At 40.1% G+C, this 23150-nt stretch overlaps 1 protein-coding gene across 1 annotated transcript in view; it reads left to right on the forward strand.

Moving 5' to 3' along the window:
* The window catches only part of EIF2AK3 (eukaryotic translation initiation factor 2 alpha kinase 3), a 45624-nt gene that overhangs the window by 14363 nt on the left and 8111 nt on the right, over nucleotides 1-23150 (forward strand). The window contains exons 3-13 of the mRNA XM_055795900.1: nucleotides 8848-9042; nucleotides 10789-10919; nucleotides 12978-13212; nucleotides 13478-13640; nucleotides 14965-15102; nucleotides 15604-15726; nucleotides 16329-16549; nucleotides 16890-17002; nucleotides 18041-18163; nucleotides 19441-19590; nucleotides 20611-21379. Coding sequence (XP_055651875.1) covers nucleotides 8848-9042; nucleotides 10789-10919; nucleotides 12978-13212; nucleotides 13478-13640; nucleotides 14965-15102; nucleotides 15604-15726; nucleotides 16329-16549; nucleotides 16890-17002; nucleotides 18041-18163; nucleotides 19441-19590; nucleotides 20611-21379 — 2361 coding nt within the window. The remainder of the gene's footprint in view (nucleotides 1-8847; nucleotides 9043-10788; nucleotides 10920-12977; nucleotides 13213-13477; nucleotides 13641-14964; nucleotides 15103-15603; nucleotides 15727-16328; nucleotides 16550-16889; nucleotides 17003-18040; nucleotides 18164-19440; nucleotides 19591-20610; nucleotides 21380-23150) is intronic.

The following is a 23150-nucleotide window of genomic DNA, read 5'->3' on the forward strand; positions in this document are numbered from 1 at the left end:
TGGATAACTTAGGTATTTGGACCTCAGCTGCCTGATACACAACAAAGTGACTTACTCTGCCCTAAAGCCTTTTTGAACTTTCCACCTGTATTTTTGTATGTAAAAGAAAGTGCCTGTTTCCAGTTCTAAGCATTTTAATTTAGAAAACCATTCCTCTAGCAATACAGCTGCTGACATCTCATTTCTGAATTTCTTCTGGACTTTTTCTTCCATATGCAGGTAACTATTAATCTTTCTGTCAGAGTCACTGCATGCTTTGTGCACTCTACTTTCTTTGCATCCTTGAAAAACGAGACTGTGCATTTGCCGTGTTCTGTTCTCTGGTGCTGGGGCTCCCTTTTTCCTATGGGAGTTGCTCTGTGACTTAAACTTTGAAAACACATTGACTCTGTGTCCTTACAAAAAAAAGCACACTATCCAGGCAGGGCCAGGGGAAGAAACATGCCAAGTCTGGCAGAGATCAGCTTGAATCCTGGACCCTCAGAGTGACCTGGGCTTCTGCTATCGTCCATTTTCCCTATCTCTGAAGAGAAGCATCTTGCTTAGCTCCCAGGTGGTGCCATAGGAGCCCAAGTAGCCTGCAAGAGAGCTGTGGGGGAGACGGAGGTGGTGATGCAGTTAAAACATTGTCTTAAAACATCCCAATACTGGAACAGCTCTGTGCTGGGTTGACCCTGGCTGGGTGCCAGGTGCTCACCAAAGCCACTCTATCACTCTCCTCAGCCAGGCTAGGGAGAGAAAATATAATGCAAGGCTTGTGGGTCAAGATAAGGACACAGAGGGTGTCTCTAGTAACTCACTAGTTACCCTCACGGACTGGACATGAGGAAAGATTAGTTTGATTTATTACCAATCAAATCAGAGTAGGATAACGAGAAATAAAAACATATCTTATAGACCCTTTCCCCCCAGCCCCTTCCCTTCTTCCCAGGCTCAGCTTCACTCCCAGGCTCTCTCCCCACTCCCACCAGCAGTGCAGGGGACAGGGAATGGGGCTGCAGTCAGTCCATCACATGCTGCATCAGCTGCTCCTCCTTCCTCGGGGGAGGGCTCTTCACAGTCCTGCTGTGCTCCAGCATGGGGTCCCTCCCACGGGAGACAGTCCTCCATGAACTGCTCCAACATCAGTCCTTCCCACGGGCTGCAGTTTTTCACACACTGCTCCAGTGAGGGTCCCTTCCGCAGGGTGCAGTCTTTCAAGAACAGCTGGCTCCAGCGTGAGTCCCCCATGGGGTCACAAGCCCAGCCAGCAAATCTGCCCCGGCCCAACCTCTTCTCTCCAATGGGGCCACAGGCCCTGCCAGGAGCCCAGCATGGGCTGCCAGTAGGTCACAGCCTCTATCAGGCATCCCCCTGCGTCAGTGTGAGGCCCTTGCTGGGCTGCAGGTGGATATCTGCTCCACCATGGACCTCCATGAGCTGGGGGGCACAGGCAGGGCCTGCCCCACAGGCTGGGGGCCACGTCTGCTCAGCGCCTGGCACTGCTCCGGCCTCTTGTGGCCCTGTTGGGGGCTTGTGGGGCTGCTGCTCTCCCCCCGCCTCTCTCCTCTCTCCAACTGCAGTTGCGCAGCTTTCTTTTCCTTCTTCTTAAAAACGTTATCCCAGAGGTGCTACCACTGTCACTGATGGGCTTAGCCTTGGCCAGCGGCAGGTCCTTCTTGGAGCTGGCTGGGGTTGGCTCTATCTGACATGGGGGAAGCTGCTAGCAACTTCTCACAAGAAGCCACTCCTGTAGGCCCCTCACTACCAGAACCTTGCCATGCAAACCCAATATGAGTACCAATTTTGACATGGTGGTTAATGAGCTTCTGCATAGAGCCTGTTTCTGTAGAGACAAGGGCTTGGGGTAATTCTAATTTTCTTCGCTAATCTTCTCCCTTGTGTGCTATTAGTTTTAAGGAGCTCAGTGATGGGCTCAGTAGCAGCAGCACCATTTTTTCTCAGGGAAGACTGCACTTAAGTTCCAGAAGATTGTTGTGGTCTTTTCTTATTAATAAAATGTACAATGTTAAAGGGGGATGGAATAATGTCAAAATAGTCTTTCTTTAAGCACAGTGCATGTGTTGGGTTTTTTTATTATTATCAAAGAGAAGAGTTTTTAAAAGTCTGTTACCATGGCAGCAGAACAGGCTGGCATCTCTGTAGTCAAAACCCCAAGTCTTGTTTGACTATGATTAAAGTAATGGTGGTATTTTAGTTTGCTAGTCATCAGAAGAAGGATCTGTTTGCACAGCAAATAGTACTGGGGACCAGATCTCTTTTGAAGCTGGGGTGGTCTAGTTAGCACGCTGCAGTTGGTCCAGCTCCCTGCCTGGCTCTTCAAGGGAGGGCAGAGGACAGAGTAGGACTAAGTGTTTTAATGGCAAACTTAAGCTGAACAAGATACTCTTCAGCATCACGCTATAATTCTGAAGCTCTGAAGCTGCTGTCATATGTTGCTTTTCGCACTGTTTGTGTAAAAGACAGTTTTCTTGGGACTCTGGTAGCTTACACCTGATCAGATTTTAAGATCTGAAGTGTGGAGTCATGACAGAGATACCAGCTGTAGTCATTTATTAAAGTTCTTGGAAGGACGTTGCAGGTGTTGCTTTGAGGAGAGAGAAAAAAAGTTTTCAAATTAGTTCTCTAATACTCATCCAGGTACAGGATTACAGCATCGCTTCATGCACTCATCATACACAAAATACAGGGCCATGAAAATTACATTTATGACTTGGTCCGGTCTTCTCTAACCAGTGAAAAACTAAATGGAAACTACCAGCTCATGGAGTAAGGGTGGTGGTGGAAGGAGAAGAAAGACCATGATGGATAGAAACTTCTGTCATAAGGACCTTAACATGGGCAGGAGCAGGGGACCAGGTCTGGTCACTTGACAGATCCTGTGAACTGTTACTGGGTGAGCTGTGCGGCCTGATGGTAAAAATCATCCTCCGGGTGAGAAACATCTGCACTCACTTGTTGCTGTGCAGAGCTGGTGTGCCCTTTTCCTGTGTCACACACCAGCTGAGATGAAACCTATTTCCATGTCTTCACTGATGTGCTGCTCTGGCACAGGCAGCTCTTCAGTAGAGGAAGGCTGCTAAATCCTGCCTCCATAAACTGCTCCATCAAATACTGATTCATCAGATGTCCACGTGTAGCCTTTCTCACAGATCTGGTCTTGAAGACGGTTTGGGTACATATGCTGGTTAACCAAAACACGAGGTAGTCAGGAACAGATGCACACTTTGTAAATAGTGCAGTGCTGAGATCAGAAGTAATGGTGTTCACAAGAAGGAAAGTTTTTTTAGACAAAACAACCACTTGTGTGCTGGTGTTTCCTGCTTTAGCTTCCTCATTGGCCTTGAACATGTCTCAGAAGGTCGTTTTACTGATCTAAATCATGGACTCCTCTTTGCAGTCAATTTTCTTCTTCCTTGGCTGGTTAAACAACACTGTATGCTCTGAAGAATAGTTGGGGTTTTTACCAGTACTTTAGGCAGTGGAATAGCTTAACTCAATAGCCTTTGTTTTTCAAAAGATTGTGCTGGTGCCTGGGTCTTTGTTCTCTTCTTAAGGTAGCAGTGATGATGTGGGCCTTGCAGAAAGTTTGAAGAAAAAATATCTCCTTAGACTTTAGTTGGCCCCTTCATCCCAGTCTGCTCCTATTTAATGAGGGTTTGCCTGTCTGTAATAGTATCCTGTTATCCTTGTAGTACCCTGTGCTTCGGGATTTCTGCAGGTAGCTGAAGGGAAAACAGATGAATTAACGTTCTGAAATGCAAACTGAGGAGGAGAAACAACCTCTTTCATTGGAAGGGAGTCATAAACCAGTGCATCTATGCAGATACCTCCCTGCATGCATACTAAAAAACAGCAGACAATAAATCAGTTTCAGACTAACCTGAACTACGGACATCTCTAGACCTTGCCCAGTGTGTTTGTGCATACATATCTATCTATCTATCTATCTATATATCTATCTCACCTGAAAAATCTATAAACATTTATAGTGGGTATATCTGTATTACTGTAGGCCTATGATTTTTATTTTTTTTTAAATGTGGAACATACAATGATTGCTTTCTTAGCTTTGTGCAAACTCTTGTTTATACCCTTTAGTGTGAAGCTTGACTTATGTGCCTTTTAATATGTTGCCTAGATTGATTTTCAAGGGGCTTAAAAGACACAGTTCTCACTGAGAAGTTGCTTTCTTAAGAACGTGCCTGATGTTGGCTTTGATCCTGTTTGTTACAGTAATCCTATTGTAGAGATAATCATAGAGGAGAAAAATTGGTACCCTTTTCATTTAAGATCATCTAGGCTAGTCTTAGTTAATTAGTAACTGGAAAGAAGCTCTCGCAGTTTATTGTAAGACGAAGGTTTGAAAACCACAGGCTGAAGTGTTAGAAAAACATAAAGATGTAACACTTCCTAATCCAAGGAAAATATTTTACCTGCATTTAGTTATTTCCTTGGAGTTATTGGAAAGTCCAGCCCATCTGAAAACGATAATATTGACTGTTTTGGCACCAGGCTTGTCTCAGGTATGTCTGCAGGTGAACAGGCTTGATTTTTGCTTCATATGAGACTGAGTGTTAGGCATGGGAAGTGAATGTCACACTGAACGGTTAAACAGCTCAAGGAAGCTTTAGTGCTTCAGCTTGTTTTGATCTTTGTTTACACAATTATATTTTTTCTTTTTTTTTTTCTTTTCTCCACTGCTATAAATCAGCAGCTTTCTTCCTGCACCGATCAACCTGCTGTGGAATCTCGCATGCAGTGCCCTCCTTTCCAGTAAAGAGTCTAGACAGCAAATTCCCTGGTAGCATATGCCATTTCGGATCGTTATGCCTTTTTGCTTTTTTGTGAAGGCTTTTTAGAAACTGCATTACCTCACCCGTCGGCCTGGAGATTGAGCAGCCAGCGCCGCTGATAGGGCTGTGGCACCCAGCGCTGAGCCAATGGAGAACTTCAGCTTCAAACTCTTAATGAGCAAAAGAGCAGCATCTCATTTAGGGCTAGATAGTTAATGTGGGGTGGTTTTTTTTAAGTGTTACTTCTGAAAGACAAGCCACTTAACAATTATGTGCCATATTGCTGACCAGTGAAGCTGAACAAATAGCTATTTACATTGACAGATCAGAGGAATGTGTAAGTGCATCGTGGTAACCTACATTTTCTGTGCCAAGAGATTTGCAGCTGACTGCCTGGGTGACTCACTCCTTGGATTAGGAGATGAGGTAATGCTTTTGAGATACAGGGTGATGTCATTCCTTTACCTGAGCTGCATGCCGATGCTAGTTGCTAGTACTTTCAAGGAAAGTCCCTTTGCTGCTTCTGATGTACCAGAGAATGAGCTGCATAACTTGGGAGCTGTTATTATTAATGTCCTTCTAAAACCTCTGGCTAAACTGCTCTTTTAGAAGATGTCAACACAAGTGGCCACAAATGCCTTTTGTTGTGTGTGTATGTGGGCACCTGCAAGTAGGCACATTTACATACCTGCTCCATTCTTCAAATAAAGCTGCTATAGTAAAAGACCACCTTTGTGGTAATCAGGTGCAGTCCCTTTTCAGCACCATGTCATGTAATCCCATTTATAGACAGATTCATCTTAAAAGAAGGGGATTTCCCCCACCCCATTCTGTTTCTGTTGTGAAATACTACCTTTGTGGTGATGGTTAGTGACCGAAATGTCTAGCTTGCACTTACTCACAGCCAATTTAACCCCATCTGCTTGTATTCTGGCATTGTCCTTCAGTGCAGTAGCTCTTCCTGTTGCCTCTGCTCTCTTTCCTGGTGTGTTCACCGACAGCAGTTGTGTCTTTTCTCAGCCTTTCTTTCCCAATGTCACGCAGGACTTGCTGCTCCCGTAGGTGCCCTCAAGGTTGGGAGCATGGGCAGGTGATCAGCAGAGCTGACCGAAACGGTCTTGTCTCTTCTTCACAGCTTATGGGGACCAAGGTTTTAACAGATGAGCAGGCAGTGCCCCACTGTCAGAGATTTTTTGAAGGCGTGCAAGCCATGACCTGATTTGACCTGTATCTTGGAAGTATACAAATGTGTGTTGCTGAGTGAGCTTCATGAAACATGTTAAGCATTTGGGTGTGTGGCTCGAAGAAGTGGCCAATGTTTTTCCTGTCGTTTGCTAGTAGAAAATTTCCTACTAGGGCCCTGGCGCAAGAGCTTCAAGGACAGGGGAAACACTTCAGGTGACAAGTGTCACACTGTCCCCAGAGCTCTCAGAGTTACCTACTGAGAGTCTGCCTTGCTCAACAGTGATTTATGGACAGTTTGGACCACTGCCTTCTCTCTTCACAAACTGGTGGGATGGTCTGAAGCTGCATTACAACGCCATTGCAGCTGTGGCTTCCAGCAAGCATATCTGAAAGTCTGAACTTGCAAGTGGCTGTCTAGCTGCCACTGCCACACATCTAGTTTGACCATGCGATATGGATTTAGCTAACTGATGGCCAGAAGAATTTCTTCATGATTTGACTTGGAAGTTAGTTGATGGCTGGGTTTGCTGGGCTTGGGCTCTGTGTGCTGAGGCAGTGGTAGAGGGAATGGTTTGGCTTTTGTGTATTTGGAAAGGTGCTTATAGAAAGAACCTTTACTTTTCATTCTTATTTACACATGGAATATCTCATATTGCCAGAGATGAGGCATCCAAACTACTTGCAAGTATTTGGACCATGTGCAGGGAGAAACCTAATAGAGGATTTATTAATGCAAGTAACGGGCTAAAAGTTGTCAACAAAATTATTACGTGTTTCTGAAAGAATATATTATAAAACATTTTATGGTATTACTCTTCTGTGTTGAATGTTTTAACAAGATACTCCAACATGGTTACAGCTGCAACTTTGGCACTGGCATCTTTTGTTTTTAGAAAGGTATTTTCCAAAATCTGCATTCCTTTGTTTCTCAAGATTGCAAGGCTACTCTTGAATAAGAATGTTTATATAAACCTTACTTGTTTGCTTGATTTTTACACTGATAAGTGATTTCTACCAATGACCCTTCCCTGCACAGATTTTTGCTTTTATGTTGATTTATTTCTGTAAGGGGATGGATAGAGCTGTCTGGTTAAACCACAAGAGCCGTGTGTGTATATTTTTCCTCCTCAATGGTAGGCCATAAGGCAACATTTCTTGTGCATCACAGATCTCATGCAATGTCTCTTCCAGAATGTTTGGCCTTTTTTGCCATAAGGTAAATACCTGGAGGGAAAGAGCATACCTCATTTTGCTTTGTAAAGGGCTTTGCCACTTCTATCAGGGGGTTATTTTTTATCATTTCTTCAATTACACGTTATCTTCCTGAGAGTTACTATTTTAATTGTCAGTCATCATAAGGCTTTTCAAAGCCAGAAAGCATCAGTGTTGGATCTTTTAGTGATCTTAAATACCATGACCAGCATTGTCAGGTAACTCACCTAAATTTCCTCTTTGAATGAGGTGTGTCAAACAGTGTTAAGAAGAGGTATTAGTCATGACATACATGCATTTACAAGATCAGTCTTTCCCTTCATGTTTAGGTGAATCCTAACTTTGCTTAATGCTGTTTGCTCATCTGTGACCCAGTTAGAGGAATAAAAAGTTTCATGTTAGAGAGAATTTTAATCATGCAGAAGATGTGGTTTCATATCCTCACTTTGGTTCCAGAAATAATAACCAGAAACATTCTGGATCTTTTGTATGGCTTCATAGTACACATCTGTGCCTTGGAGTCTGAACCCGAGTATTTTAAGTGACTAATAAACATGTACCAGAAGTATTCTTTAAATCTTAATGTGTAAAGTATCTGAATTTAGTGTAATTATGTTGTAAGGTACTGCCCAAGTGGACAGAGGTTCTGAAAAAACATTAAAATCTCCATGTTAATCTATATCCTCAAAAGCTAAGATTATGTGGATTACAGTTTCTCGCTGCTCTTGATGGGCACAGCCACTGTGGCTCCACAGTGTTAGTTATGGTCTATCATGCTGATAATGAGTTTCTTAATAAGTCCCTTAGTACTCATTGACAATGACTCATACTTCCGAACTAGGATCTCCTTGAAAATCTGAGTGTAATGGATGAAACCCCATACCCTGGTGAAGAATTTTTTTATTATTTTTTTTAACTACTCTATGTGTTTAAGAAAAAGCCAGGCAAGTTTTAAAGCAATGATATATTTAAACATAAGAAATTCTGGGAACAAGAAGTTAGATTTAACTAACTGGAAAGGCAAAGGTGAAATGTGGACTCTGATCTCAGTAACTGCTCTTTCTGCTATACCAGAGGATAGATATTTTGGAGTAGTCATTAACTGTAAAAGACTCACATATAGCCTTAGATTTTCTTTTAAAATTAAATTCAGTATTCTGATATACAGGGAATGGTTGATTTTGTGTTTAGCAATAAACCAGCTCTGGAGAAAAACCCAGTGAAGTAGGCCTTTACCTAAAATGCCACTGTCTTAAAACTATGCCAAATAATCTGCAAAATTTGCACTTTAGCCAGTGACTGTCTCTTCAAGAATACTTCCTCCCGGATCATATTTTCTATAGTTTGGGTGAATACTAATCTACCAATTGACTGAGCCTTAAAATGCTTTGTTTAAAAGTGGAAGAAGTGTCACACACTGAACTGTTTTTAAACTAAAAATAGTGAAATACAGGTTTTATTTGAATACCTGAAAGTTTTCTGTCTTGAGTATAACTTTGAAAAATAAGACTCCAGGGTATGAAACTATAAAGTAGGACACTGGAACATAATGCTGGGTACTTGTTTATACAGTGTTTCTGTTTCCATTTGTGATCTGTGTGTTTTGATAAAATTGTGGTTAAATGGTAGCTAACCTTCAATTAAATTATTTTAGGTATTTGGAAATAAGATGATAATCCCTTCCTTGGATGGGGACCTTTTCCAGTGGGATCGGGATCGAGAGAGCATGGAAGCAGTTCCTTTCACAGTTGAATCTCTTCTTGAGTCATCCTACAAATTTGGTGAAGATGTCGTCTTAGTTGGGGGGAAGTCTTTGACGACCTATGGGCTGAGCTCATACTCAGGGAAGGTAAGAGCCTGAAAAATTGCCTTGTGTGTGTTTCAAGCACTGTCTTGCAAACAGATTGCTCGTCGGATTTAAACTGCAGTACAGCTCAGATATATAACTGCATGCACAACAGAGCGGAATCTGAGCTTCTTGGCACCTAATGCGGCAGGCTGGAGTAAGGCTAACAGCTGGTGCAGTTAGATGGTATGGCTGAGCCCCTCACTGCAATCTTCTGCGTGTGAGCTCACATTGTATCCCCTCTGCTGGCATTGACACTTGTCTCACCCTTTGCTAAGCTGATTCAATTTGCTAACCCAACAGCAAACTGTTCAATTTTTATTGGATTAGTTTTGTGCTAGGTTAGCTGTAGCCAGCTCAGCTGGGGGCTGGGGAGTGCCAGAGCCAGCTCTAGGGAAGGGACAGGGGTTTTGCAGCCAGAGGTGAGTGAGGAGGGAATAAGAGGGATGACCTCTCTCTACCAAGCTGGGAGAGGAGTTCAGCTTTATCATATGGCTCTGCTTGAAACAGACTTTGCTGTTCAGCTTACTGCATCTCAAAGAAGGCTTTAGGTTACACAGTCTTTTCACAATTAATTTCAGATTTTTCACAACTAATGCGGGATATCTGGTTGAAAACAAGAAAAATGTTCAACATATGCGAAAGTTTAAGACTTGTAGTTGTCAGTGAGTTTACTATTTCTTAGAAGTTCTCCTTACGTGTTGAAGTCATATGCTTTGTGTATGGAAGAACAGACATTTGCTAAGTCAGAAGCATTTGAAACAAGTTAAAAAACAGATTCCATTTAAAAATGTTATACTTCCAGTTTGCTTTCCAGAAAATTAGTTGGTTTTTTTCATTTTGACCATATAATTTAATGTAGAATATTTCTGTGGTATGGTGTAGAGTGATCACTAGTAAAAAAAAAGGATAGACCCAAAACAAGAGTTCATGAAATCATTTTGATTTCCTCACTGATAGCAGAGGGCACTGGTGTGCCAACAGACTGCTCCTCCCCCAGCGTTCAGGAAGAGGAAATTTGTGTTTCTGCTTTGATTCTTGGCTTTGCTCACAGTAGCAAGGGTACCTCATACAGGAAATAGTGCCCTCCTCTTCCTTGTTAAGAGTTTGGGCAATCTGTTGTCTTTGGCAGTCTGATGTTGATTCAGACATCCTGAAAGTGTGTTCAACTTGCTTTTCAAAATACTGTTGCCCATGTAATCCAAATTCAGTTTGAGATTGGGACTGTTGCAAAGTTTGTGTGACTGTGAAAGTTAAATGATGTCTTCTTTCCCCTTTAATAGCTGGTAAGGCAAAGGGGAAAGACGGCAATATTTTATATAAATCAATAGTACTTCATTTGAAGCTAATAGTTATGCTAAGACAAATATAGCATGAAAGCAGAATTATGCTGTGGGTCTTGTAGGAATGTTCTGTCAGCATCCATAGAAATAGTGGGAAAAGAGAGACTTAAGATTTCTTTCTGTTAGAAGTATGTGCAGAATGTCAAAAGGTGGTCAAAATAGCCCAAACTGTAGGCTTAGTAGAATCTTTTGAAAATTCTAGTTCTGAGATGCCTTTATCTCTTAAAGCAGACTTTTCAATTTCCCACAAGTCAAGCGTCTAAAATCACTGAGCCTGAAATTGCCTGTGAGCCAAAAATCTGTTGTAAGGATTGTTAACTTTGAATATTGCTGTTGATTACATTTATTTGTCTTGAAGTTCTTCAGAACTTCAAAGCATGTACGAGTCTTTTGCCTTGTCCTTTAGGTGAAGTACATCTGCTCAGCTATGGGCTGTCGCCGGTGGGATGATGATGAAACAGAACAGGAAGAGACTCTCCTACTACACCGAACCCAGAAAACGGTCCGTGCTGTTGGACCACGCAGTGGCAATGAAAAGTAAGTGTAAGAATTGTTCAGAAACAATCCGATAGAGGTAAGTTCTTAATACATAATGTTTTAAGGGTTTGACCTTTCAATTCTCATTAGACTAGGAATTGCACAAGGGAGTTTAGATTAACAATCTGACCAAAGGAATGCACCAGATTTAGCTAGGATCTAACCCCTTTGCTCTTTAGTGCTTTTGAAAAATGTCTTTAACTTCAGTTTTATAGCTGATTAGACAGAAAAGATATGTGCACATATTTATTCCCTCAAAATCAAATGAAAGTTACTTTCCTTCTCCTTACAGACCTCGAAAGAATTTGTCACTACTGTACTACACAAGGCAAATGTCAGTAATGTTTGTTCTACCTGTTGATTCTTGTACAAAAGGACAGTTTAAAAGTCTTCTTACAACCTACTGATTCACTTTTAAGTTCTTTACCTACTCGTGGTAACTGTCACTGGGGTTTTTTTTTATACTTGATGTCTTCAGCTTTCATTATAAGTTGATATTTTAAAATGTCTTCTGTCTTTTTTTAAGAGTCCCATTCTTAAATCTACTTTGTTCATTTCAAATGGAAGTGGTCTGTTTTACAAGCTGTAGAAACTAGTTCAGTCTGTGACTATCTTTCCTATTGCTGTCACGTTGATTTTTTTAATACATCAAGATTTCTATAAAAATACAGACAACGTATTCTACTACAAAAAAAAGCCACCAAAACCCCACTTCATAAAATACAGGTTTAAAAGGCTGATTGCCATACATAGATACAGTAACTGCCCAACAATTTAGTGAACTAGTCATTCCCTGTTCCCCTGCTCCCTCTCCTGTTTGCAGCAGGATTTGACAGGTTGTGTATCTATAGTGTGTCAGATAACGTAATTAGAATTCCAATAGATTAGCAGATGTCTATGAAGGGAAATGTCGGGTTCCGTGGTTCTTGGAGACTGATATTGGCAGGGAGAGGTACGTCATAACAACATGCTTTTTCCTTCACACACATCTTTCAAAAACATAGTATGACGTCTTGTACACCGTAATCTTCCTGTCTTTGTAGTCAGAAACAGAGGTACTTTCCTGGTGACACATTATGGCTGCTATGGAATTTACAGGATAGACATGGGGTTTTAATCGAGAGAAAGAAAAACATATACTAAATTAACTGAATATATAAAATGTGCCAAACTTTTACCATGCAGTTTGGGCTTCTGGTGGTTGCTAGACTAGTCCTAAGAAACTTTTGAGTACCCAAACGTACTGTTCAAGAAATATTTTTTCCCCCTTCTTGCTGCTCAAGACACAAACTTGCCATCCTTTCACATCTGTATCTTCTCTACAGCATCCAGCTGTATCATGGAAAAAATAAAAGAATTATTCTTTCTCTTTTTGAAAATAATTTTCTATTTCTGCCCTAATTTGTTGGTTTACAAAAATTAAATATCTTTTGGCTGTGCAAGGCAACTCTGTGTTCTTTATGCTGTTGTCTTTTTTCAGTGTTAACCAATGGGACACAAGCAGTCCTTGTTTCATGAAGTACCTGCCAAAGAAATTCTGTGTTAGATTGTGTGTGGGAATTCTGTGTTAGGTCGTGTGTGGGGTTAAAATAAATAAAAAAGGCATTGTCCCTCCCTCAGCTTGAAAAACTTTACGTTTCAAATTATATCTGCTTTATTAACGAAGAACAGTATGTCTTGTGTAGAATGCTGCTTCCTAAATGCTTTATATTTGTTACTTATCAGCTACATAAAGTTTTCCTACTAAACAGACCCAGCTGTACTACTTGGTGATTTTAATTGCTCTCTCCATGAACTAAACCTTTAATGCCATTGGCCCTACTTTACCAGCTGTTTTCTTAACTCTCCCATCATGTTGGACAAGATTTCTCAGCTTGTTTGGTTTGTATTCTGGATTAGCACTCCCCCTCCTGGTACAGTTGTGTTCTCCTGACAGTCTGAGAGTTTACTGTGAAAATACAGGCCAAGTACAGGTTTAAGATTCTTCTGGATGGAGGATTTGGGACTTCCTTCGAATATATTAATTGTTTCTACAAAGTTTTTCTCTTTTTCTTTTAGGTGGAATTTCAGCGTTGGTCACTTTGAGCTGCGCTATGTCCCAGATATTGAAACTAGGGCAGGTTATATTGAAAGCAATTTTAAATCAAGTATGAATAAAGAAGAAACAAAAATAATTTCGGATGTGGATGAGCAGGAGGCTATGATGAAAGATACAGTGATAAAGGTCTCAGTAGCTGACTGGAAGGTGATGGCTTTTAACAGACGAGGAGGACATCTGGAATGGGAATACCAGGTAGGCCAAAAGAAAGAATATTAAATGTTACAAAAGTATAAGTTTTGCAGCATCATAGATGACGTCTTTCATCTTGGGTTTCAAGTGCTGTCTTTGTAAAGAAGCACACATCTGCTTATAATTTTTTAACTGAAGGTCTTACTTTGAACTGCTACATCTGTTACAAAAACTAAATCAAGGAGTTTAAGTGCATTGTTTAGCATTACTCTTATGCAATGTTTAGTTAATGCAACATTAATTTTCCAGTTACCTCTCTCTTCTTCAGTTTTGCACTCCAATTGCTTCTGCATGGCTGGTTAAGGATGGCAAAGTAGTTCCAATCAGTCTGTTTGATGACACAAGTTATACTGCGAACAATGAAGTATTGGAAGATGAAGAAGATCTTGTGGAAGCCGCCAGAGGGGCCACAGAATCCAGCGTCTATTTAGGTGAGACACTGATGGCAGCATTTTTTATAGTAAACATTGCTCTTTTCTCTGTTGAGGTTGTAATAAAGCAGAGCTTTCTGTACTGGTAGATTACAGTTAAGAGGAGCTGTAACATGTCCAATCTTGATATTCTGCATAATGAAGACTGTTAAATTTAGCCTACATTGCTTTATAAAGCCCCACAACCGAGGCTTCACTAACGTATATATCCCAGAAAAGCACCTTGACTTGATTTAAAAACTTTCAAAAGGTAGAGATCAGTTCTTACCTTGTCCTAACCTGCTCTGGTCATCTCTGCTGTTGTCAATCAAAGTCAGAGTTCTGTGTACCCCTCTTAGAAATTCTGACAATTACAGAAGGTAATTGTCATACCTTTGGCTATGGCAGAATTAATATCTATGACTGTTTAGCTTAAACAGTGCTAGTTAGAAGCTTGACTTTATTTTTCTGTCCTTTTGCAAAACCAAAACATTTCAAAACCATAAACCTTTTCATCTTGATTCTGAAATGTTCACTGCTTTGTAGTTTCAGTACATTGGAGATAATTGAAAGTCTTGAAACCTTTAAAGATAGGTTTATAGTAAAAGGTAGTCTTATTGCTCAGTAAGCAATAAGCAGTGCCTCCCTCCAGCCTGCCAGTTTGTCACATTCATTTTTTATTCTACACTGATTACACTAACTTACCATGAAGAAATTTCAGTTAAGATTTTATGTGACTAAGTTTTCATCCAGCTGTCGGAATTAATTTGATGTGGTTTGTGACAATTTGAAGTAGAGTGGCCCCAGGTCCTTCTTCCTGTCAGCTGTCTGTCTGTCTGTGGGAGGTAAACGTGCTTTGGTTTTCTAAGAATTTGTTTGCTTTAGCCTTTTTCTGTAAGACTTTACACCTTGCAGCTTTCCTGTTAGTGGTTACACAGATAAAGAATAACACTAGGAAGAAGCCAGATTGTTCCAGCCATCCTGGTAATGGTTGTTGAGGAATATTCTGTACCAGTATTAATAACGGTAGGAAGTTTGAAAGAAGTCTTACCTATGCAAAGCCCAAGTGGCTTTATAGCTCTTAAAAATTCCTGGCATTTTATTGTAGCACCAGCCCTCCAACAATGGAAATGGGATGTCCTGATCTCTTGCTTTTCTAGAACAGAGGAAACTTATTACTTGAATTCATCCAGCCTAGCAATCAGAGTCAGTATTTCAGATTCTCAGAATAGAAAGAAATATTTTCCAAAATGTTTTTAACCACATATTTTAACTGGACAATTTTATACTTGGGGTGAAGAGAACTAAATCTTAAGACTAGTATGTTCTCTGGTTTATTACTTAGGTATGTACAGGGGCCAGTTGTATCTTCAGTCGTCAGTCAGAATTTCTGAGAAATTCCCAACCAACCCAAAGGCTCTGGAATCCAGGAATGATAATGCAATTATTCCTCTTCCCAAAATCAAATGGAAACCTTTAATCCGTAAGTAACAATTCAGTTTCATTTACCAGTCTTAGCTCTGAAAAGACAGGACATCTTTCTGATTTCCAGTACGTTTCAAACTAGTCTAATGTTTCCAGCTGCAAACCACTTCAGGAACTGTCTCTGTGCTTTATTAATAATATATTTTTTTTCTAATTAAATGTTTAATGTCTGCTTGATTTTACTATGGATTTGTTAGGGTCTTTTTAATAATGACATGTTGGGTCTTCCAAATCAAATTCTTCAACAAAAAGAGGAGAAAGGTTTTTGCAGTGATGTGAATTGACTCATCCAACACTATTACTTTTGCAAGGGGGAGAGGTGTTAAGTAACTGTTACCTTAAAACATCCTTCTTAATGTTTCCTGTCATGAATTTTGGTTCTTGTGGTCTGGTCCAAGAGACATTTTCTAAGATTATGCAATTGGAGTTCTCATTAAATTAATATAAGAACAGAATTTTTACAATTCCTCTCATAAAATTATGTCCCTTCTATGCTTAGATTCTCCTTCCAGGACTCCAGTGTTGGTGGGGTCTGATGAATTTGATAAGTGTCTCAGCAATGACAAGTATTCTCATGAAGAGTACAGTAATGGAGCGCTTTCAGTTCTGCAGTACCCATATGGTAGGTGGAGTTTCCAAATTTTGAGGTGTTCCAGATAGCCAGGTTTACCCATTCTGTTATCTGTGAAATTCAATAAGTGGCTATTTGTGTGATCTTAAATGTGTGTATTTTTTCTTTGTAACATTCAGTGAACTACCAAATTATTGCCCAAACTAGGATTTCCAAATTATGGTGTATGTACAATTAGTGCCACACAAAGCATTTCAGGGTGCCAGAATTGCTACTGCAGAAGTATTGAGTGTACTGTCATTGCCACTGGTAGTTGGTCTGAGTGGAAGAAGCTTGTGAATTATTTTTTTCAAAATTTGCTAACAGTGCTAGAGAGTCAGCAGGGTGGTATGAAGTTTTCCATAGGGAAGATATTCTGGTTTAAAGCTATCAGTGGTCAGGCCTTCTGAAGTGGAAAACTGTGATGGGAGACACAGTCACTGTGGAGTCCACAACCTTGATTAACTGAATTTGCTTATGTGCCATTTAAAATCGTAGGGCATGCAGACAAAAATACCCTGTGTCTGTTGAGGAAGCCTATTAATGAGAAGACAGAATTGTTTTGTTGTTACCTACAAGTAAATCTGTGCCCTCTTTGTGTCTTTTATACACAGATAATGGTTATTACTTACCCTACTACAAGAGAGAGAGAAATAAACGTAGCACCCAGATCACTGTTAGATTTTTTGATGATACAAATTACAAGAACATTCGCAAAAAAGATCCTGTGCTTCTGCTTCACTGGTGGAAAGAAATTGTTGGCACCATTATATTTTGCATTGTGGCCACAACTTTTATCGTACGCAAACTTTTCCATCCCCATCCTTACAGCAGAGTAAGTATTTTTTTCTGAATCCTAAATAGAGAAGATGTTATTCTAGCGTTTTCTTTTGGTTTTAAGTCTGCAATGAGTAGTATTAGTAAGTTACCAATGAGATAACAAAATCTAAAGCCTAAATTTATTGTTTAATCTATCTGTCAGCTGTCATGTGCAATTTGCTTAACTGCTTCAGCAAGCGGATTAGACTGCTTCAACAGTATCTGATGTCTTTGGAGATATTTACACTGAAATTATTTAATGCCACATCTAGGGGTACAAATTGGTCTCAAATACTTAAGGAGTTGAATTTTTTTGTTTGGTTGGTTTTTGTTCTTGTTTTGGCAACCCTTGTTAGCTGCGGAAGGAATCTGAAACACAGTGTCAGACTGATAGTAAATATGAGACCGCTTGTGGAGATGTTAAAGACAGCAGCTGGAGTGACGTCAAGAACTCTGGATACGTGTCAAGGTGAGCTCAGTTCAACACCACGTGTACAGGGTTTTTAGGTAGTGTGATAACTAGTACTATCTGGAAGAAAGAGCAGATGTTCAGTTGTTTTTACCTACCCTAGTCCTCTGACTTTGCAGGATAATTGGCAGCTGGCACAAAGAACCCGGTCACCACATTACCAACAGGAGATTGCAGTTAGGATTAGTCTGAGCAATTCCGGAGAGTCTACAGGATACCTGTGATCAGGAATGTTGCTTTCACATTTCCTACTGACATGTAAAATGGAAGATTGATTGTTGAAGGTCTTAATCACTGTTTTTATTCCCTCTGTTCCTGTGTTTACGGATTAAAGCAGAGAAACGCACTTGCAGATGGAAACAGATGATGTTTTATATACACTGCAGAATAAGCAGACTATATTTGGAATTAAACTTTGTTGCTGTTACAAAGAAGTTGGTGAAGGCAGAAGGGTATATAGGGGCATGCCACGATACTCTGGAGAAAATGTGACCATTTCCTGTACATTTGCAACCCACTGAAAGTAAGAACTGTATGTAAAATGAGGAAGAATAAGAAAGGAAGTGAAGTTTTAAGAACAGTGATGTTTCAGAAGGGATACTTAGAAGGACTAGTTACAAAAATAGTTATCTGGGGTGGGGTTAAAGGCAAATCATGATTTAGAAAATACTCGGCGGTCACCACCCAGTTTGAGTGTAGAAATTCAGGCTACATATTCACAGTCCATGATCCAGTAGGCATGCAACCTGATATTCTGAAAAATTCAGTTTGTCATGTGCATCTTCCTGTGTTGTGATACACACTGAATAAATGCATAATCAGCAACTGTCCATTGCGTAAATAGGTAACCATCTGATTGCCTGAGTGGGGAAGCAGGGATAAAAGATAAGAGATGCTTCAAGTCTTTCAGCATGATTTGCTTGTGCAGAAATATTTCACTCTTAGTCATAGATGACTTTTTCTATCTATACTAACACATTTTTCTCTTCTGTCCTCCCTCCATTTTTCTGTCTTTTCCTCACATCCTTCTCCTCCCAGGTATCTGACAGATTTTGAACCAATTCAGTGCCTGGGTCGTGGAGGTTTTGGAGTAGTTTTTGAAGCCAGAAATAAAGTAGACGACTGCAACTATGCTATCAAAAGGATCCGCTTACCTAACAGGTAATGAATGAGCTTGTTGAGATACAGAAGTAGTAACGCATGAATGAATGAATGGTAGGAGCCCATCCTACACTGAACCATCTGTTCCTGAACTGATTTCCCAGATATTTCATTAGGATGAATGATACAGTTTTTAATGGGGGGCCTGTCTTAGTTTTGGCATCGAGAATTGGGCATATGTGATCACAGCGGAAGGGTGATCTGCTTGGCTAAAATACTTGCGTGGCAGGACCCTTGTGAGGATGCTGCGGCTACATGGGAACTCCTTTGATTTCCTTGATGAATAGAACCTTTGATAACAGGACCGGTTATTTGTAGCACTGTTAATTTGCTTCTCTCCTTCCTCTCCTTACCTTTCCTACTCCACCTTCTCTTTCTTTTCTCTCTCCCTCACCAGCTTTTCTGACTCCATTTGTCCGTTTGTTTCATTTTCTGGTCCCACAACCCCTACCTTTTCTTTCAGTCATAGGTGGTCAAGCCATGCTGCTGAATTACCCTACACAGAGCTTGCAGCAGTTCCTTTTAGTGGGAGATGGGAGACACTGCTTCTGGAAATCTCAAGTTAGAACAGCAAAAGGCAGGCCAGTAGAGGGAGGGGGTAAAGCTATGAAATCTAGAATTACTATTTTTTTTAATGTGTTAAATAAGTGTGACTATTTAAGATTAAAGGTTTTGTTCAGAAATTTAAGGTAGCCTAAATTCTTCTTTTCCAAGCATATTCAAACCCATTAAATAAAACCATCTGACTTAATTTGATCCAATTACAGTCTTATGAAGAGAGATTATTTACTTCAATAAGATAAAAGATAGCAGGCTACCTGCTTTCCTGTCCAAGGAACGGAAATAGTCTTTATGCAGTCTCCTTATGTTATGCCAATTAAAAAAGAAATACTAAGCTATTACTGTCTGTCATCTTTTGTATCAGTGTCTTCTATATCCCTGTAGAATATTGCTGTTTAGTGGTCTTTTTTCTATCCTTCTGAACAGTTGAGAGCAAGATGAACCTTTTTTTTCTCAGTTTTGCTGCCTGTAATTATTGGAAAAGGGATGACTAAACATTTAGCTGTTATGAGCACATACTGCTCCTCTACACCTCTAACCTAAAGGAGTTACTCTGGGGACTTTTAAGACATATCTGTCTTTTGGTGTGAAGAGCAATACTACTGGCCTGATTTATACTGGGCTAGCTTTGATTAAATTCCTTTGCAGAAATTTCTGTACTATGCTGTCGCTTTATGTGACCATGTCTCTGTTCTTCTCCTCATCCCAAATCATAGAGAACTGGCTCGTGAAAAGGTGATGCGGGAAGTCAAGGCATTAGCTAAACTTGAACATCCAGGTATTGTTCGGTATTTCAACGCGTGGCTGGAGGCTCCACCTGAGAGATGGCAGGAAAAGATGGATGAACAGTGGTTAAAAGATGAAAGGTAACTCATGGGGTTTTTAACCGTTGAATTTGAGATTGTACATCAACAGAACTGGAGAACTGGCAGATGATCTAGGAAGAAGGGAAGACTGTGTAGGAAAGAGGTGGTTATTAACTTAACCTGTCAACTTTTCAATTGAACAAGGTACAAATTTGTCATGTTTGTGCATAGCATCTCTCAATTTTGGGGTCCTCTGTTGTGTTAAGGTCCTTCTTTCAGCTTAGGAAACATCTTGTAGTTCTTAATTAACTTCTGTAATTGAATCTTCGGGTGGCTGGAAGGTTGGAGCACTGCTACTTTGATTCAGTTTTAAACTTCGGCATCTCTGTCCTCTTTGTTTCTTTCCACCGCTTTCCTCCTCTTTGTTGTCTTGGTTTAGAGTGATCTGGTTCAGTACTCCAATGCTTCAATGAATTTATTTCAGTAGAAATATATGAGGAATAATCAGAGTGACGATTTATAAAGCTTGGTAGAAGTAGGTTAAAAATGGAAAATTGGATAAAGGAGTTAGAGGATGTTAGAGAAAGGAAAAAGTGTATGTATGTTAGCATTTAAAGAATGAGGCCTAATACAAGACTACTTAGTGGTCTTAATAGTAACATCGTAACATGCCTAACAATTTTTAGCGTATGGTGACCTTTATATTTCAGGCATCAAATTAACATTTCACAGCTGTAATTCTTCCAAGGTACTTTAAATAGTCATTGCAATGCATGTTCTAAAGGACTGAATTTTTCCAAGTAGAAGATGAGCCTCATTGCACATTGGGAATCCAGGCAGTAGAGCTTGCTAAATTTTCCTTTATTAACAGTCTTGTCTCAATAAGAAAACATTATCCTCGCTAAGAAAAATGGACACTAAATCCTGGTTATTTAGTGATTCCCACACTTGGGTAGTCATTTACTGTTACAGTATGACATGGTTCTCAGAGATAGCAGCTGTTAAAACCTGGCCTTCTGAAAATGCATTTCTAGTGGAATGATGTTCTGTAGTACTGATCTCTTGATTTTATTCTTCTAGCACTGATTGGCCACTCAGTTCTCCCAGTCCAATGGATGTCCCCTCATTCAAGATCAGAACAGAGCCATTTTCTACAAAGGAGCACATTGAAGTTATTGCCACTTTGTCAGAGAGGGTAAGGTCTGTGGGAATACCCTGTGGCCAGTCTGATTCATCTGGAAGCCAGTTTTCTCCTCTGGAATTTTCTAACACGGAAAACAGGGACCTACACCAGTCAGAAGATCTGCTGTTAAACCTTCAGGACAGTGTCCTTACAGGCTGTGATGTAGAAGACAGTACTATCAACAATAACGAGCTGAGTCATTCCTTGGAAATTTGTTCTTCAGCTGTTCCTGTTGTGCACCTACGGGAAGGGACCTCCTCTTCTATTGTGTTTGAGGATTCTGGTTGTGGAAATGCTTCTAGTAAGGAAGATAAAGTTGATGTTTCACATGATGAGAGTCTTTCTGAGGATAAGGCAAAAAGTACAAAGGAATCTGATAACAAGAAATCTGCTTCAGGAAGTCCCCTCTCCGTTTCTCCACCAAGGCCAACAAGCTTAAGCCTGGACCTTTCTAAAAATATTGCAGAAAAAGTCAAACCCACCTCTCCAAAGGTGTATCTTTACATCCAGATGCAGCTTTGCAGGAAAGAGAACCTTAAAGACTGGATGAGCAGAAGATGCATGATAGAGGAGAGGGAAAGGACAGAGTGTCTGCAGATATTTCTGCAGATAGCTGAAGCAGTTGACTTTCTGCATAGCAAAGGATTAATGCACAGGGATCTCAAGGTTTGTATTCCGAGGCTACTGTTGGAAATGTGTTGGGGTTTTTTCTTATTTATTTGTGGTCATGATCATCACTGAATGCCTGAACTTTGCAGATTCTGTTTGTAACTGGTTCTGTCACTGGCTGTGTCCTACAGGCAAATGTTTTCTGGTTTAATGCTGTGAGGTTATCTTTGGGGCTATCACAACTTGAATTATCTGTGCCTAAAGTATCGTACAAAAGTCTCTGGTGCTGTAAAATTCCTGAAAAACACGGACTGACTCACACAGCATCACAGGGCAGCTATCCCTCCACTGCATTACAAACTTGAACATCAGCAGTTCCAAATTTGACTGCTCCTAATACAGAGAGCCAGGCTGTTTAGCTTAGCATCAGGTTCTGCTTTAAACTGGCAGATGCTGTGTGTGTGGATACAGGTAAAATTTTTTTGTATGTGGGAGTAATATGGCACTGGAGACAAGTCCTGCTAAAATAGTTGACTCTTATCAGTGACCTCAGCATGGGTGTTACAAAAGCTGGGTTAGTGTCTTTACAATAATCTGGAGGTGCAGTGCTCCTGGAAATAAACAATAATCATTCGTTGTTGCAATTAAAAATTTTCTTACAGCAAGACTTCTTGTACCTGGCACAGATAATTTGCATTTGTTTTATGGCATTTTTAGTTCAGGTTCTTTATACAGGGTTGTTCATTGCTGAGCTGTGTGGCATGAGCTGTGTAGCAAAGCAAGTTAATTTGGTGGTTCTTCTACAGTTTCAAGTGAAGCAGATAATGTGGCAGTGTTAAGCTTACTGTTGGTTTTCCAACCTAAATGATTCTATGATTCTAATTCTGGTATTTTCCTTCTTCTTTCTATAGCAATACTGCCTAAGAGCAGCAGTGTTACTGTTACTCCTGGTTAGAGAAAGTAAAAATTAAGTATTAACTGCTCTAGGACTGAAATGTGAACTGACCTGGAGTTGAATTCTGAGTCAATGCCGGTTATCACAATGCAACTTTCTGAAGGATTCATAATCTTTTTAACATCTGGTAACATACAGGTGGTTAAGAGTGGGAAAGGTGTTTTTTACCTCTGGTGTTTAATGTAACAGAAGTCAGGAGTAACTTTTTGTACCTATTCTTTCATTTCGCTTCTGATCCTATGGTGGTGCCTAATTTTGCTGGAAATTTTAGCACTGGAAGAGTCAGTATGTGTTACCAAATACCAGAATGTAATTGAAGACCCCAGCTGAAGTTAGTCTTATTATTATTATAAGCTCTGAGAAATCGATTGATATTGCCATGTGGTGGAGAGGTAGTTACTGTTTCTCTTTGCTTATTTGAGGAGGCATTCGTAGCTACCTCAGTGGGGTAAGTACTGTAATGATTATGACTGTTGTTATAGCTTCTCAAATGGAAATAATTTGATATCAGTAGAAACAAAGGATAAAAATACCATCTCGAATGTTGCAGTAAAAGGGCATTCAAATTCAGTAACACTGAAAGGGTATGTCAAAGTTAGAAAAACTCTCACACCCATCCAAATATTTTCTTTCTCCATCAGCATTGAGCAATTACCTTGAACCAGCTATCTGAAAAATCTTTAGTGCTTGAGAAACTGACCAGAAAAGTAATTAAATCCCTATGCTAGTATGTTGCTGGACATGTTAATTAATAACCTTTCTTAATAATACTGTCAGTTGTAACACTGCAGGCTTCACTGAGATTGCTGTTCAGTAAAGCTTATGTACAGCTTCACTTAAAACTCTGTTAGTCTTAATCAGCAGGTGTGTAGC

Source organism: Falco peregrinus, chromosome 2 (assembly GCF_023634155.1).
Source record: "Falco peregrinus isolate bFalPer1 chromosome 2, bFalPer1.pri, whole genome shotgun sequence".
In the NCBI taxonomy this organism is placed as follows: Eukaryota; Metazoa; Chordata; class Aves; order Falconiformes; family Falconidae; genus Falco; species Falco peregrinus.